Here is an 18,387-nt window from a genome sequence, read left to right as displayed (position 1 = left end):
GCTCCATCAACAAGCCTTGGCCAGGGTAATCAGTCCCCGCTCCCCCACCCCTCGGTACCAATGCCCATACGCGATATGCAACAATAAGAAATATTATAATTATCAGAATAAAATGGGCAATAAAGATAAATATCACATCACAAATATCTCCAGAAAAAGTATAAATAGTGCTGCAGACAGCAAACTTTCCGCATCAGCCCCTATTTACTAAACCAAGCTTCTCGGATTTTAGCCCTGTTGGCTAACACCCTCTTCCAATAGCATTAATCACTTTGGGAGGGGTTAAACAATTAGCTGCGATAACACGTTAAATTAATGCGCACTTACTTAATCCACCTATTGCGTGATAATTCCACTTATCGCCAGTATGTGTCATCCTGTTTATTGCGCAATTAGAAAATTCACGCAATAATTCTTGCTTGTGCTGCGGCGTTAAGTATAGGTGAAAATGGGGATTTCTGCCTGTACCCCCTAAAAAACAGACAACTAATACATGATACATAACAGTACAGAAGTCTATTATTGGCCATCAAAAGTATTTGAGGTTCTTAAAATGTGTCAAATGATTTATCCATTATTGTAAAACATTGGAAAAATTATAGAAAGCAAGTGTCTTTCTGCAAAATGAATACCCTACTTAAATTAGGGGCACATAAAAATGGGTAATGTATATATTTGGGTAATTTTAAGCCACTTTCAAAAAAATCATTAAAAAAACACCAATAACTCCCACCTTTAAGCCTAAAAACACCTGTCCCACCCATAAAGCACCCCATAGCGCTGCGGAATATGTGTACGCTATATAAATAACTGGTAATAAATAATAATATACCTGTCCCATACATTGTACCCCAATTTCCTGCATTTATTTTATTTTTTCACCCAAACACTTACATGTCATTATTGCCCAAATAAAAATAATTAAAAACAAATTAGTCATTAAGGGGGGTGTCCCAGCGGTTCTCAACTGAGTCTCGAGATTAGGCCTTAAGGTTCAAAAAGGGTTGAGATTACCTAAAGGATATAAAAGGGGCAGACTAGATGGGCCAAGTGGTTCTTATCTGCCGTCAAATTCTATGTTTCTATGTATTGTTACCATCAGGGGCGTTTCTAGAGAGGAGGGGACACGTGTGCAATCTCCGCATGGGCAAGTCTCCCGAAAAATGGTGCGACGGCCATTTTTTGGGAGTCCTGCGCATGCACTGTAGACTCTGGCACTGTACCAGAGTCTCTAGGGCTCAGACAGAGCACTAATAGCACTGCTGCGGATGCCGGCTACAGGACTCGGGAGAGGAGGGGACCCACACCCGGACACCAGAAAGGTAAGTATATAGAAGAAATGGGTGCAGTGTGTGCGGTGGGGGCCCCCTCTGGACCCGGGGCCCGTGTGCACCACACACACTGCAGCCATTATAGATACGCCAGTGGTTTCCATAAAATAGGGATTCTCCCCAACTTTTCACCTGCTCAGGAGGTGGTGAAAAGAAATCCACCGTTAAAATCCATGGAGAGTTATCACGGGTAAAGTTTCTGCCAATAATTGGAAAGGTCCGTTTCTGCGAGTCACGATAAAAGCCTGTTTCCATGTGGGTTATCGCGGCTAATTGAATTCCCCCCAGATGCCTATGAGGCATTCTTGCAGGAGAGAGATATTGCAGCCTCCTCCGTAGGTCCTTGCAAAATGACACTGCGGCGCATGCACAGTGCAATAATAGGCAGCGACGCGATCGCTGACGCTTCACGTGAATATCGTGTTCCTGCGAGCGCTGTGTCCCTGCTACAGCACCTTCCTACACAGGCAGGACCGATAAGTAAAATACGCTGGTAAACGCATCGATTTGTGGGTATTCTTCAACTATTGATACATGGATCCCTTCATTTTTTTAAATTCTTTTTAAGGATCAGTGGTGCATTTTGGCGCAGCCTCACGGTAACGCATAAAGGGTTACAGTCCTCTCAGACCATCTTCAGGTTACAGTATTATCCCCATCAGGACCTATATCTTATTTATAACACTTATATCCTGGTCCCAGGAGCGCTGTTTGAGAACTTGGCTCGCCCGGGTGCTTCCTGTTTTCTCCCTTAACTCCCAATAAGGTTGGTAAAAATCGTATTGAGAGTGGCTGTTTAATGTGCAGACTGCAGCCTGACGGCTCTTATCCATTACTGAGAAGCTGCGCTGTACGGTCCCTGACATTTACTGTGCGCACTAGGACACAGGCCCAGCCACTCACCTCTTTAATAATTTCTAGTTACTGGCTGCCGCTCAATTCCTGCCGGAGCATCTGCACTTTGAGTCGTCCATTTGTTTCTGCTGGGGAGAGCTACATATAGAAGGATTGCTCCTAAACTGATCAATTCTATATGGGACATGACTGCCACAGTAGGGGCTATTCATCAAAGATCAGGGAGGAACGCTGTTTCCATATGATGGGAATCCTTTACTGTGAATTCCACTAGATAGATAGATAGATAGATAGATAGATAGATAGATAGATAGATAGATAGATAGAAGTGTCGATCAGGGCTCACTGGCGCCCTGTGCAAACCCTACTCCTGAGCCTGTGACACCATGCAAGGGGGGGGCGCAGCAGGCCTACCCTCCCTCCCGCATTCAGCGGGAGGCTCCCGATTTTTGCATGAGCCTCCCGCTGCCCCGCATACCTTGTCAGCCCTCCCGATTTTCAAAGTCTCCATCCCCGTAAATTCGGACTGCGCATGCGCAAGTCCGGAAATGCGCGGGGGGGGGGGGGGCAGCAGGGGAGAGGCAGACTGTCCTGTGAGAGCTGTGTGCGCTGCAGACTGTCAGAGTCTGCAGCAGGATGTGAAGACTGAGCACTGCAGCCACCTGTAGTGTACAGGGGAGCACATGACCCGGCAGACAGGGCTGGCCCCGCCCACCACACTAGCAGTACAGTAGGCAGCGTGACAGAGCCCCGCCTTCCTGCTTGTGTCTGCCCTGTGCTACCTCCCCCACCACACACTCCCTGCTCTTCCCAGGAGGGAGCAACAAACCGGGTGTGTACTGTGTCTGCCCTGTGCTACCTCCCCCACCACACACTCCCTGCTCTTCCCAGGAGGGAGCAACAAACCGGGTGTGTACTGTGTCTGCCCTGTGCTACCTCCCCCACCACACACTCCCTGCTCTTCCCAGGAGGGAGCAACAAACCGGGTGTGTACTATGTCTGCCCTGTGCTACCTCCCCCACCACACACTCCCTGCTCTTCCCAGGAGGGAGCAACAAACCAGGTGTGTACTGTGTCTGCCCTGTGCTACCTCCCCCACCACACACTCCCTGCTCTTCACAGGCGGGAGCAACAAACCAGGTGTGTACTGTGTCTGCCCTGTGCTACCTCCCCCACCACACACTCCCTGCTCTTCACAGGAGGGAGCAACAAACCGGGTGTGTACTGTGTCTGCCCTGTGCTACCTCCCCCACCACACACTCCCTGCTCTTCCCAGGAGGGAGCAACAAACCGGGTGTGTACTGTGTCTGCCCTGTGCTACCTCCCCCACCACACACTCCCTGCTCTTCCCAGGAGGGAGCAACAAACCGGGTGTGTACTGTGTCTGCCCTGTGCTACCTCCCCCACCACACACTCCCTGCTCTTCCCAGGAGGGAGCAACAAACCGGGTGTGTACTGTGTCTGCCCTGTGCTACCTCCCCCACCACACACTCCCTGCTCTTCCCAGGAGGGAGCAACAAACCGGGTGTGTACTGTGTCTGCCCTGTGCTACCTCCCCCACCACACACTCCCTGCTCTTCCCTGGAGGGAGCAACAAACCGGGTGCGTACTGTGTCTGCCCTGTGCTACCTCCCCCACCACACACTCCCTGCTCTTCCCAGGAGGGAGCAACAAACCGGGTGTGTACTGTGTCTGCCCTGTGCTACCTCCCCCACCACACACTCCCTGCTCTTCCCAGGAGGGAGCAACAAACCGGGTGTGTACTGTGTCTGCCCTGTGCTACCTCCCCTACCACACACTCCCTGCTCTTCCCATGAGGGAGCAACAAACCAGGTGTGTACTGTGTCTGCCCTGTGCTGCCTCCCCCACCACACACTCCCTGCTCTTCACAGGAGGGAGCAACAAACCGGGTGTGTACTATGTCTGCCCTGTGCTACCTCCCCTACCACACACTCCCTGCTCTTCCCAGGAGGGAGCAACAAACCGGGTGTGTACTGTGTCTGCCCTGTGCTACCTCCCCCACCACACACTCCCTGCTCTTCCCTGGAGGGAGCAACAAACCGGGTGTGTACTGTGTCTGCCCTGTGCTACCTCCCCCACCACACACTCCCTGCTCTTCCCTGGAGGGAGCAACAAACCGGGTGTGTACTGTGTCTGCCCTGTGCTACCTCCCCCACCACACACTCCCTGCTCTTCCCTGGAGGGAGCAACAAACCGGGTGTGTACTGTGTCTGCCCTGGGCTACCTCCCCCACCACACACTCCCTGCTCTTCCCTGGAGGGAGCAACAAACCGGGTGTGTACTGTGTCTGCCCTGTGCTACCTCCCCCACCACACACTCCCTGCTCTTCCCTGGAGGGAGCAACAAACCAGGTGTGTACTGTGTCTGCCCTGTGCTGCCTCCCCCACCACACACTCCCTGCTCTTCACAGGAGGGAGCAACAAACCGGGTGTGTACTGTGTCTGCCCTGTGCTACCTCCCCCACCACAAACTCCCTGCTCTTCCCTGGAGGGAGCAACAAACCGGGTGTGTACTGTGTCTGCCCTGTGCTGCCTCCCCCACCACACACTCCCTGCTCTTCCCAGGAGGGAGCAACAAACCGGGTGTGTACTGTGTCTGCTGGGGGTTTTATTGAGGGGGAGGGGGTTAGTAATGTAATGTGCTGCTGTGTGTAACATGGGGGGGTAGCCTAATGTGCCACTGAGTGTAATATGGGGGGTAGTGTAATGTGCTGCTGTGTGTAACATGGGGGGGTGTAATGTAATGTGCCACTGAGTGTAATATGGGGGGTGTAATGTAATGTGCCACTGAGTGTAATATGGGGGGGTAGTGTAATGTGCTGCTGTGTGTAATATGGGGGTGTGTAATGTAATGTGCCACTGAGTGTAATATGGGGGGTAGTGTAATGTGCTGCTGTGTGTGTAACATGGGGGGGGGGGTGTAATGTAATGTGCCACTGAGTGTAATATGGGGGGTGTAATGTAATGTGCCACTGAGTGTAATATGGGGGGGGGGGTAGTGTAATGTGCTGCTGTGTGTAATATGGGGGGGTGTAATGTAATGTGCCACTGAGTGTAATATGGGGGGTAGTGTAATGTGCTGCTGTGTGTAAAATGGGTGGGTATAGTGTAATATGCTACTGTGTATAATATGGGGTGTAATGTAATGTAATGTGCCACTGAGTGTAACATGGGGGGGTAGTGTAATGTGCTGCTGTGTGTAATATGGAGGGTGTGTAATGTAATGTGCCACTGAGTGTAATATGGGGCGGGGGGGGGGGGTAGTGTAATGTGCTGCTGTGTGTGTAATATGGGTGTGTGTGTGTAATGTAAATGTGCCACTGTGTGTAATATGGGGGGGGGGTGTGTAATGTAATGTGCCACTGAGTGTAACATGGGGGGGTAGTGTAATGTGCTACTGTGTGTAATATGGAGGCGGTGTAAATGTAATGTGCCACTGAGTGTTACATGGGGGGTAGTGTAATGTGCTACTATGTGTAATATGGAGGGGGTGTAAATGTAATGTGCCACTGAGTGTAATATGCGGGGGGGCAGTGTAATGTGCTGCTGTGTGTAATATGGGTGTGTGTGTAATGTAATGTGCCACTGCGTGTAATATGGGTGTGTGTGTACTGTAATGTGCCACTGCGTGTAATATGGGGGGTGTAATGTAATGTGTTACTGAGTGTAATATGGGGGGGTGTAATGTAATGTAATGTGCCACTGTGTGTAATATGGGGGGGGGGTAGTGTAATGTGCTGCTGTGTGTAATTTGGAGGGGGTGTAATGTAATGTGCCACTGTGTGTAATATGGGGTGGGGGGGGGGGGTAGTGTAATGTGCTGCTGTGCGTAATATGGGTGGGTGGTGGGTATAGTGTAATGTGCTACTGTGTGTAATATGAGGGGGGGTGTAGTGTAATGTGCCACTGTGTGTAATGTGGAGGGGTGTAATATAATGTAATGTGCTACTGCGTGTAATATGGGGGAGGGGGTGTAGTGTAATGTGCCACTGTGTGTAATGTGGAGGGGTGTAATGTAATGTAATGTAATGTGCTACTGCGTGTAATATGGGGGGGGGTGTAGTGTAATGTGCCACTGTGTGTAATATGGAGGGGTGTAATGTAATGTAATGTGCTACTGCATGTAATATGGGGGGGGTTGTGTAATGTGCTACTGCGTGTAATATGGGGGGGTGTAGAGTAATGTAATGTGCTACTGCGTGTAATATGGGGGGTGTAATGTAATGTGCTACTGCGTGTAATATGGGGGGGTGTAGTGTAATGTGCCACTGAGTGTAATATAGGTGTGTGTGTAATGTAATGTGTGTGTAATATGGGGGGCGAGGGGCTGTGTAAAATGTGATGTAATGTGTTACTGTGGTAATATGAGGGGACATGGAGCAGCGGGTCCCAGAGCTGCTCGCAGAGGCGGGTGAGACATGGAGCTGTGGGTCTTGCTGAAGCGCTCCTGTCTATCATGGTGTGACACACACATACACAAACACACACACACACACACAGTCTCTCTCTCTCAGGTATAGGGTCTCCACCTGGCGTAGTGTGTATAAGGGACTCTACCTGGGGTAATGTGTGTAAGAGGTTTCCTAGCGTGATGTGCGTAAGAGGCTACCTGGCGTATGGTGTATATAAGGGGCTGTCACGTGTAATGTGTATAAGGGGTACTGCTGTGTGATGTAATGTGATAAATGTACACTACTGTACAGGGTATGTAATGTGAATTATGTGATCATACCACTTTCCCATGAAACCATGCCCCTATATTTTTTTGGGCGCGCAGGCCCTATTTTGCATTTGAGTGGGGGGCACCATTTCTATTTCTGGCACAGGGCACCAAAATGTCTACTTACTGCTCTGGCTGTGTATATAATGTAATGCATTACGGTGCTACATATATATATATATATATATATATATATATATCACACAATCGCACACCAGAGTATATACTTTAGGTTTTCTGTTCGTCCGTCTCTTCTCACCAGTGTACAGTACACACTACCGTAATATATAGTGCACCTATTATTACTCTAGTGTACCTATATTATTACTCTTTTTGTTTTTAGCTGGTTTTAGTACTATAGTTTTCAACAGGACACACCCCTGAGTGGCAATAAATCCCCTTATAGGTGGACCTAGACACACCCTTTGGGCGGAGCATGACCCCCCCCCTCCCAACGGAAAGCGCTGCGTGTTCTGCTGCCACCTGGAATCTCCTTGAAACTAGGCAAGTATGGGGCGCAGTAGAGGACACACTGCAGAGTGCATACCCAGAGCACAGCACTAAAGCAGCGCTACTGGCAGATGGATAGATTTGTGGATTCCACTGCAGGAGAAACTGAATAGAGACTGACATACAGTATATACATGCACATGATGATGTCACACTTTACCCCATGTAGGTCCATGTTATAACAATGGATCTCCTTTATATCTTTACAGATAACTTCCATGACCAAATGAAGCGTGAGCTGGCGTACAGAGAAGAAATGGTCCAGCAGCTACAAATTGTAAGTGGCAACCAATATATACAGTATATACATACTCCACACTTCATGTATATAATCCATAGTCCTGGATAGAGTCAGGGGCAAAGTTAGGAGTATACCCAGCCAGAACATGCAGATATTGTACCCTTGGCATAACCGTGGGGTGGTATGATTCCACAGATTGTTGGAGTGGTGAGATGGTTCTAGTCCACCTTGGAATCACAAGGGGGGTCATTCCGAGTTGATCGCTCGCTGGCTACTTTTTGCAGCGCTGCGATCAGATAGTTGCTGCCTCTAGGGAGTGTATTTTCGCTTTCCAAGTGTGCGATCGCATGTGCGGCCGAGCGGTACAAAAAAGTTTTGTGCGGTTTCTGAGTTGCCCGGGACTTACTCAGCCGCTGCGATCACTTCAGCCTGTTCATGTCCGGAATTGACGTCAGACACCCGCCCTGAAAACGCTTGGACACGGTGCCTGCGTTTTCCAAGCACTCCCAGAAAACGTTCAGTTGACACCCATAAACGCCCTCTTCCTGTCAATCACCTTGCGAATGGCCGTCCGAATGGATTCGTCGTTAAATCCCTTTTGTACCCGTACGATGCGCATTGCGGTGCATACGCATGTGCAGTTTAGACCTGATCGCACCGCAGCGCAAAACCCTAGCGTGCAATCAGGTCGGAATGACCCGCAATGTGAGAGTAAATCTGCCAGGTATGTATGTGCCACACGTAAGGGCAGATAACGCCTCTCCCTGCAGGCCTGAATAAGGAATACGGCCGGATAGTAGCATGGGATTTATAATCACTATCAGCGCTCAGGAATGTGACGCCATTATGTGCCCCTCACAATCAGCCCGTTTTCTGTACATTCTGACAATATCAGAGGCTTAGTCATTGTTACATCCACCAGCAAAGGAAAAACATCAAGTTTAGAATTTTGCAGCAAAGAAATTTGCATTCATTAAACTCCACGCAATTTGCTTCCGTCCCCCAATCCTAGCCTCAATTAGTACACTCACCACTTGTATGAGTTGTGTATTACACAATCAGCTCGCAACTTGCACCAAGGTTTTAGTACCCACAAGTCCAGTCCCTCTAAACAGGAGCATATGCGACATACAGCCACCACAATACGGGCCGAGATGCCTACAACACATCCTTGTTGTACATTGGTTGCGTCTGCATGCTCCATAGACTCCCAGTCTGGCCCCCGTGTTGTAGGAAGCCGCAAGTGCAAGTTGCATGATAAATAAAGAAGGGCAGGTGCACTTAAAAAAAAAATTTGCAAGTTTTCGCCGAAAAAAACTGAATCTTGCATCTATGTCCAGCTCTGTGGGGGAGATGTATCAAAGCTTGGAGAGAGATAAACATGATAGCTATAAAGCACCAGCCAATCAGCTCCTGTCATTTCTCAGACACAGCCTGTAACATGGCAGAAGCTGATTGGTTGTTACTTTATCTCTCTCCACTTTATGGGGGTCATTCCGAGTTGTTCACTCGTTGCCGATTTTCGCAACGTAGCGATTAAGGCAAAAATGCGCATGCGCATGGTACGCAGCGCTCATGCGCTAAGTATTTTAGCACAAAACTTAGTATATTTACTCACGTCCGAATGAAGAATTTTCATCGTTGAAGTGATCGGAGTGTGATTGACAGGAAGTGGGTTTTTCTGGGCGGAAACTGACCGTTTTCTGGAAGTGTGCGGAAAAACGCAGGCGTGCCAGAATAAAACGCGGGAGTGTCTGGAGAAACGGGGGAGTGTCTGGCCGAACGCTGGGTGTGTTTGTGACATCAAACCAGGAACGAAACTGACTGAACTGATCGCAGTGTAGGAGTAAGTCTCCAGCTACTCAGAAACTGCTAAGAAATTTCTATTCACAATTCTGCTAATCTTTCGTTCGCTATTCTGCTAAGCTAAGATACACTCCCAGAGGGCGGCAGCCTAGCGTGTGCAATGCTGCTAAAAGCAGCTAGCGAGCGAACTACTCGGAATGAGGGCCTATATGTCTCCGAGGTTTGATACATCTCCCCCTGACTTAGGCCCTCGGTAAGTAGTTGTGAAAGTACTTTGCTAACTATGTAATGACTTTTAAAGGTAGAAGCCAAACACGTGAACTCTTACAATGATACATACTGGGGCTTATTCAGAGTCCGCCATGGCTGCATCTTTTGCCGCAGCCGCTTCTGCATCTTTATGGTAATGGCGCCACTGATTATTTCCCACTGAGACGTCCACTGGCTCCGGACGCATTTACATGCCACCACTGATCGCACCATCGTAACTTGCACCAGTATGGCTGGTGCAATATATCCATATGAACATGGCGTCTTGTGTGGGCAGTTCTGCGTCCTTAGATGCAGCCGCTGTCAGCGTCACACCATGTCTAGCAAGCCACCACGTTACCACCCACTGAAAATCACTTCCTCTGCGTCCAGCTTTATCCTTCGTGTCCGAGCTGTAACCATCGGGAAACACATGCACAGTTCAACTGTGATGCATTCGCAGACTTCAAATATTGGGGGTCATTCCAAGTTGATCGCTCGCTAGCTACTTTTTGCAGCGCTGCGATCAGATAGTCGCCGCCCGCAGGGGAGTGTATTTTATCTGTGCAAGTGTGCGATCGCATGTGCAGCCGAGCAGTACAAAAACATTTTGTGCAGTTTCTGAGTAGCTCTGGACTTACTCAGCCGCTGCGATCACTGCAGCCTGTCTGGTCCGGCAATTGATGTCAGACACTCGCCCTGCGAACGCTTGGACACGCCTGCGTTTTTCCAAACACTCACAGAAAACGGTCAGTTGACAACCATAAACGCCTTCTTCCTGTCAATCTCCATGCGATTGGCCGTGCAAATGGATTCATTGTTAAATCCATCGCTCAGCAACGATCCGCTTTGCACCCGTACGACGCAGGCGGTGCATACGCATGCTCAGTAGTGACCTGATCACTGTGCTGCAAAAAACGGCAGCATGCGAACAGGTCGGAATGACCCCCATTGTCGGCTTGCGTCCAATAGAACCACTGCATCCACTTCTGAATCAGAGCCACTGTGTGCATCTTCTGTGCAGTTCATACCGAGACCACTAAGTGGCACTGTGGGGCTGAAAGCTGGAAAAGGTATTGCAAGAAAAATTAGAAAGACAAGAGTGACTTATAAGTTTGCAGAGTACTGGACGCAAGTCTTTGGGCAAATATGGTCATTTATGGCCTAATTCAGATCTGATCGCTGGGGTGCTAATTTTGCTGTCCTGCGATCAGATAGTCGCCGCCTACAGAGGGTAGTGTATATTCGCCGTGCAAGTGTGCGATCCCATGTGTAGCTGATCTGCAAAAATTCACTTTGTGCAGTCTCTGCGCAGCCCAGGACGTACTCCTACAGTGCAATCACATCAGGCTGATCGGGTCGGAGCTGACGTCACACACCCTCCCTGAAAACGCTTGGTGACGCCTGAGTATTCCCGAACACTTCCAGTAAACGCTCAATTGCCACCCACAAACGGCCTCCTCCTTTCAATCACCTTGCGAACGCCCGTGCGATCGGATTTACCACACCATCCCGTCGTTGACCGTCGATTCCCGTTGTTGCTGTCCGACACACGTGCACATTGAGGGGCATACACATGCGCAGTTAGTACCTGATTGCCTGCTGTGCGAAAACGCACAGCAGCGAGCAGATCTGAATGACCCCCAGAGTTTAATTTCTATTTACATTTTGTTGCTATTGATTGAATAGGTTAATCCTACAGCGCCATCTAGTGTTTACTTTCTTTTTCCAGGTTGTAATAGGGACATTTGTGGTCATTCCGAGTTGATCGCTCGCTAGCAGTTTTTTGCAGCCGTGCAAACGTTATGCCGCCGCCCACTGGGAGAGTATTTTATCTTCGCAGAAGTGCGAACGGTTGTATCGCAGAGCGGCTACAAAATATTTTTGTGTAGTTTCAGAGTAGCTCAAAACCTACTACTAGCTTGCGATCACTTCAGACCGTTCAGTTCCGGATTTGACGTCACAAACACACCTTGCGTTCAGCCAGCCACGCCTGCGTTTCCCCAGCCACGCCTGCGTTTTTCTGCACACTCCCTGAAAACGGTCAGTTACCACCCACAAACGCCCACTTCATGTCAATCACTCTGTAGCCAGCAGTGCGACTGAAATGCATCGCTAGACTCTGTTCAAAACTACATAGTTCGTTATGCCCGTACGATGCGCGTGCGCATTGCGACGCATGCGCAGAACTGACGATTTTTAGCCTGATTGCTGCGCTGCGAACAAATTCAGCTAGCGATCAACTCGGAATGACCACCATTATACTGTGACATTTCCTACTGTTTTGAGAATTCAAGCAAATGTTCAACCATTCTTAGATAATTTAGTCACTAAAGCGCCCTACACACTGGCCGACATGACTGCACGATATAAACGATCTTGTTCATTAATGAACGAGATAACGTTCATATCGTGCAGTGTGGAGGCTCCAGCGATGAACGATGCGCGGTCTTGCGCTCGTTCATCGCTGGTCCCCCGTCGGCTGTACATGCAGGCCAATATAGGCGATCTCGTCCATATTTGCCTGCACTTCAATGCAGCCGCGTGACGGGGGGAGTGAAGAAACTTCACTCCCCCCGTCACTGCCCCCCGCCGCCGGGTCGCCCGTCGGCCGTATCCGCCGTCGGGCAGCTCGGCGGCGGATCGGCCAGTGTGTAGGGCCTATAAGGACACTGTCATTGGCACCAAATGAAAGGTTTGATATTTATCTTAACTCTGCCAAACAAACTGTACTATGGCCCTCATTCCGAGTTGTTCGCTCGGTATTTTTCATCGCATCGCAGTGAAAATCCGCTTAGTACGCATGCGCAATGTTCGCACTGCGACTGCGCCAAGTAACTTTACTATGAAGAAAGTATTTTTACTCACGGCTTTTTCTTCGCTCCGGCGATCGTAATGTGATTGACAGGAAATGGGTGTTACTGGGCGGATACACGGCGTTTCAGGGGCGTGTGGCTGAAAACACTACCGTTTCCGGAAAAAACGCAGGAGTGGCCGGGGAAACGGTGGGAGTGCCTGGGCGAACGCTGGGTGTGTTTGTGACGTCAACCAGGAACGACAAGCACTGAAATGATCGCACAGGCAGAGTAAGTCTGGAGCTACTCTGAAACTGCTAACTCGTTTGTAATCGCAATATTGCGCGTACGTCGGTCGCAATTTTAAGAAGCTAAGATTCACTCCCAGTAGGCGGCGGCTTAGCGTGTGTAACTCTGCTACATTCGCCTTGCGAGCGAACAACTCGGAATGAGGGCCTATGTTGGTAAATACAGTGATACAGAATAGCTGATGCCTGATGAACTTTGAAAGTCACCTCCTCTATTACTGTTTATTATTACCCAATTTGTTCTATTACTGTCGTTCTAATTGTAAAATGGCAGCGGAATATGTTGCGCTATATAAGAAACTGTTACTAAATAGATAAATAAGTCACTCGAACTTAGGCTTACCATACTATCCCATTACAGCGGGACACTCATCAATTACACAGGTTCTGTGGCTGCTTAATACCAGGTGAAATGCAGGCTTGAAGTCAGCCAGCCACAGAACCTGTGTAATTCATCAGTGTCCTGGTTTAAAGGGACAGTATGGTCAGCACACTCAAAGTAGACACGTATAGATGTATTGTATGAGAATGCATACCTCCCAACATGACCCTCTCCAGGAGGGACAAAATGCTCTGCTCCTGGATTTTCTCTTAATTCATGATTGCCGACACCTGTGTTGAACAGGATAATGGATAAGAAAGGTGTTTCAGCACAGGTGATGGCAATTATAACTTCAGAGGGAAGTCCAGAAACAGAGCATTGTGTCCCTCCTGGAGATGGTCATGTTGGGAGGTATGAGAATGTATCAGCTAATATTACACCGCTACTCTGATACATTCAGCATTTCAGATACACGTGTGTCTGTGTCAGTAGTAACATACAGAGCACACAGGACAGTGACAAGTTCTTACTTCTCCTGACAGATCCCGTATGCTGCAAGTTTAATAAGGAAAGAGAAGCTTAGTACCCACCTGAGCAAAAGCTAAAAGGTAAGAAAACGGCATTAAGCTGATCCCTACCATGTGTAAATGATCCCTACAGACCAAGTCAGGGCATTGTGTGAGTGATCCCTACTGTGTCTGTGCATTGTGTGAGTGATCCCTACTGTGTCTGTGCATTGTGTGAGTGATCCCTACTGTGTCTGTGCATTGTGTGAGTGATCCCTACTGTGTCTGTGCGTTGTGTGAGTGATCCCTACTGTATTTGTGCATGTGTAAATGATCCTTACTGTGTCTGTGCATTGTGTAAGTGATCCTTACTGTGTCTGTGCATTGTGTGAGTGATCCCTACTGTGTCTGTGCATTGTGTGAGTGATCCCTACTGTGTCTGTGCATTGTGTGAGTGATCCCTACTGTGTCTGTGCGTTGTGTGAGTGATCCCTACTGTGTCTGTGCGTTGTGTGAGTGATCCCTACTGTGTCTGTGCGTTGTGTGAGTGATCCCTACTGTGCCTGTGCGTTGTGGAAGTACACCTGAGGAAGGGAAGAGCCTCCAAACATTTTGTGCATCTCAAATGTTGCCGTTTTTTTGCTCTTATGCCCCTGTAAGAATCTTCCCGCTAGCCGCTGGTGTGTGGCCTCAGGCTGGATACACACCAGGCGATATATCACTTGTACAGCCGACAGACGGTATATCGTCTGGACCATGGGCTCATGCGTACAGCCTGTGTGTGTGTGTGTGTGTGTGTGTGTGTGTGTGTGTGTGTGTGTGTGTGTGTGTGTGTGTGTGTGTGGCCCTCTCGCATCTACAGCGGAAGCAGTCACTGTGTAGCCTCCATAATGGTACTACTTTCTTGAGTCGCGGCGCACTAAAGCGACAGCGTGTTATCCCTGCTCCCCTTGTCCAAAAGTGTTTCATTTAGAAACTTGGCAAAAGTGAATAAATAAAGTAAATCGTACTTACCTGCCATCCTCAGGGTCCGTTATACGGTGGTGGACAGGGCTGCACCTTGTTTGCCCACATATTCTAGGATTGTCAGTGACCAGCATTGGCTTTGCCTATCACCCCAGGGTGCAGCGGCTCCCAGTTTGGGAACCACTGGCCTGAACTAATAACCATGGGAAGGCAGCCCGTTGTTTCACTAGGAATAAAGTGCTTTAACAATATCACTAGTTTCTACCACGTGGTGAAACACATGCAAGTCAGCCGCAATAAATGCACGGAAATAAATGCAAACCTTCGGCCGCTTGTGAAAGCAACTAATGTCCCTCTGTCATCCCCACAGCCTCACATTCTATCCTTTGTACACTGCACTATTAGGCCATGCAGTACTGAGATATAACACTCAGATACTAGACTCCCTACTTCCAGTGTACACTGATTATTTGGTCTCTGCATTATCATGTTTCCAATTCCATACCGCTCCTCTGACTAGTAGCATGTGTTAGTTCTGGAGAAATATCTCAGGTTTCAGATTCCCCAAAGAAAACCCACCATGACCACTGACATGCATGCCACTGTGCACATGTGCTGAACATCAATGTTTCTCTGCTGATGGCTTCCTGCCATCAGTGGACAGGTGTCAACGGCGCCATCAATGGCGACTGTTAAATTGTGCGATCCTGCCCAGTGCACTTCCCCTTAAAAGTTAACCCAGCTGCAGAGTTATGCCCCTGCAAGAGAGGCCTGCAAACTTATAACTCTTTCCCATGTGTATTGCTGACAATAATATAGCGCACCATTGCCTGAGACCCTGGAAATAACCATTTTCTTTCTTCCTTTCCCAGCCGAGACTGCAGCTGCTGCAACAACAACACTTTTTGTAAAATAACCAAATCCTCCAACTTGTATAAATTCCGAAAAGCAAAGAAATCTGGTTGGGACAAATGGCTCAATGACTTCCAAGGACCTTTAAGTGATCATAGACACTTTTCTGTCATTGCATCTAGCAGCTAATTATTAGTAGACAACAGAAAACCATGTCTGTGTGGACCTACTGGTGGAACCAAAGTACGTGTGACCATTAAACATGCACTATACCTCCGGAGGACAGGACGTTGTCTATGACGCTGCTACCGGAGGTGGACAGCGGCTGCACTTAATCTGGATACTGAATCTCTAGGCTGCATTAAGAACAAAACTGTATTCTGCATCCACCGCTGATCAAATGCTGCTGTAGGACGGGCCAAGGTCAAGTTTACGTCTCCGGCCCCAATGATGTCCGGCGTTGGCCCCTCCGTCATCTTACTCTGCCTGCTGTATGGGTTAAACTGTATCATTCTGGAAATATTTTACAGTTTAATATTAAGTGTAATTAAGAATATAATCTGTCATCCCAAAAGTATTTATGACTGTTCTTGTAGTTTCTTTAATATTTATGTGGACGAGAATCTATAATAAAAGCTATCAAGTGTTACTTGGGTTTTCCATCAAGTTGCGTTGACTTCTGAAGCTTTTCTCGCCACCTCCTGACCCTCTCTTACATTAACTGCGCTGTAACGTGAGTTTAACCCTATATTACTTATTTCCCTTTGTAGTTTTCAAATATTAAGGGAGGAATGAAGAAAAACAATCATGTTATGGGACTTATCCTACCTTCAGTGATGGTGCTAGCAAGGTGCCATTGTTTGTATTCTCTTCTCCATAATACTCTTACCTACTTGAAGAGTTCCCACGTTGAGTTTGCTTATTCTTGGATTGGTCTCCAGAAAGCTAGGCAGGGGGGGGGGAGCATAATAAAGCCCCTTGCGGGCTCAAAGCGCTCGGCGGCTTGCTGCACTTGTCACGGGTTCTATTCCCACTCTATGGGTGTCGTGGAATAGACCCTGTTAGTCGGCACGCCGACTTTCAGGCTGTCCAACGCTTGGGATTCTGGTGTCGGCATAGTGGTTCTACCTCAGATCTGATCGCTCGGCTGCGTTTTCATACAGCGGGCGATCAGGACTAAACTGTGCATGCGTATGCACCGCAATGCGCAGGCGCATTGCACTAGTACAAAGCGGATCGCCGCTCAGCAATGGGTTTGTGCGAAGGATCCATTCGCAGGGGCGATCGCAAGGAGATTGACAGGAAAAGGGCGTTTGTGGGTGGCAACTGACCGTTTTCAGGGAGTGTCTGGAAAAACGCAGGCGTGTCCATGCGTTTGCCAGGAGGGTTCCTGACGTCAATTCCGGTCCCGGACAGGCTGATGTGATTGCAGCGGCTGAGTAAGTCCTGGGCTGCGCAGAGACTGCACAACATCTGTTTGTACAGCTCGGCTACACATGCGATCGCACACTTGCACAGCTAAAATACACTCCCCTGTGGGCGACGACTATGCGAACGCAGGGCTGCAAGAAAAACCTAGCGAGCGAACAGGTCTGAATTAGGCCCAGTGACAGTCACATGACTACATCCCTTACTTTCTTAAAAGTGATATAAGGAAACATGGGCCACATCACACTGGATAAAGTCACTCCTCCAGGAACATGTCTACAGGGCCAGATTAAGGTCCACTTTGACCTGCCTACTGTGAGAAGCAGTATATGTGGTGCCAGTGGTGTGTGGACGTGGCAAGTGGTATTTAGGCATGGTCAGTGTCATGAAAAGCATATATAGCTCCTCCCTCTAACCACCTATATCTCCCTCCAACATTCCCTATGGATCATGCAGCATGTAAGGAAAGAGAAAAACATCACACACATGGTGGTGGGAAGATGCATTCACACATAGGGGACAGTTGACTGGCTATTTACTAGAGATGAGCGCCTGAAATTTTTCGGGTTTTGTGTTTTGGTTTTGGGTTCGGTTCCGCGGCCGTGTTTTGGGTTCGACCGCGTTTTGGCAAAACCTCACCGAATTTTTTTTGTCGGATTCGGGTGTGTTTTGGATTCGGGTGTTTTTTTCAAAAAACACTAAAAAACAGCTTAAATCATAGAATTTGGGGGTCATTTTGATCCCAAAGTATTATTAACCTCAAAAACCATAATTTACACTCATTTTCAGTCTATTCTGAATACCTCACACCTCACAATATTATTTTTAGTCCTAAAATTTGCACCGAGGTCGCTGTGTGAGTAAGATAAGCGACCCTAGTGGCCGACACAAACACCGGGCCCATCTAGGAGTGGCACTGCAGTGTCACGCAGGATGTCCCTTCCAAAAAACCCTCCCCAAACAGCACATGACGCAAAGAAAAAAAGAGGCGCAATGAGGTAGCTGTGTGAGTAAGATTAGCGACCCTAGTGGCCGACACAAACACCGGGCCCATCTAGGAGTGGCACTGCAGTGTCACGCAGGATGGCCCTTCCAAAAACCCTCCCCAAACAGCACATGACGCAAAGAAAAAAAGAGGCGCAATGAGGTAGCTGTGTGAGTAAGATTAGCGACCCTAGTGGCCGACACAAACACCGGGCCCATCTAGGAGTGGCACTGCAGTGTCACGCAGGATGGCCCTTCCAAAAAACCCTCCCCAAACAGCACATGACGCAAAGAAAAAAAGAGGCGCAATGAGGTAGCTGTGTGAGTAAGATTAGCGACCCTAGTGGCCGACACAAACACCGGGCCCATCTAGGAGTGGCACTGCAGTGTCACGCAGGATGTCCCTTCCAAAAAACCCTCCCCAAACAGCACATGACGCAAAGAAAAAAAGAGGCGCAATGAGGTAGCTGTGTGAGTAAGATTAGCGACCCTAG

At 48.7% G+C, this 18,387-nt stretch overlaps 1 protein-coding gene across 1 annotated transcript in view; it reads left to right on the top strand.

Annotated features, from left to right (window-relative positions):
• SKOR2 (SKI family transcriptional corepressor 2) overlaps positions 1 to 16,147 on the top strand; it is a 53,788-nt gene extending 37,641 nt beyond the window's left edge. Inside the window, exons 7-9 of the mRNA XM_063913378.1 lie at positions 7,646 to 7,713; positions 13,700 to 13,765; positions 15,502 to 16,147. Of these exons, the coding sequence (XP_063769448.1) occupies positions 7,646 to 7,713; positions 13,700 to 13,762 (131 nt within the window). The 3' untranslated portion in view covers positions 13,763 to 13,765; positions 15,502 to 16,147. The remainder of the gene's footprint in view (positions 1 to 7,645; positions 7,714 to 13,699; positions 13,766 to 15,501) is intronic.
• The last annotated feature ends 2,240 nt before the right edge of the window (positions 16,148 to 18,387 follow it).

Source organism: Pseudophryne corroboree, chromosome 1 (genome assembly GCF_028390025.1).
Source record: "Pseudophryne corroboree isolate aPseCor3 chromosome 1, aPseCor3.hap2, whole genome shotgun sequence".
Taxonomy (NCBI): Eukaryota; Metazoa; Chordata; class Amphibia; order Anura; family Myobatrachidae; genus Pseudophryne; species Pseudophryne corroboree.
Note: the sequence above shows the minus strand (reverse complement) of the source record. Positions and strands in the feature narration are given on the sequence as shown.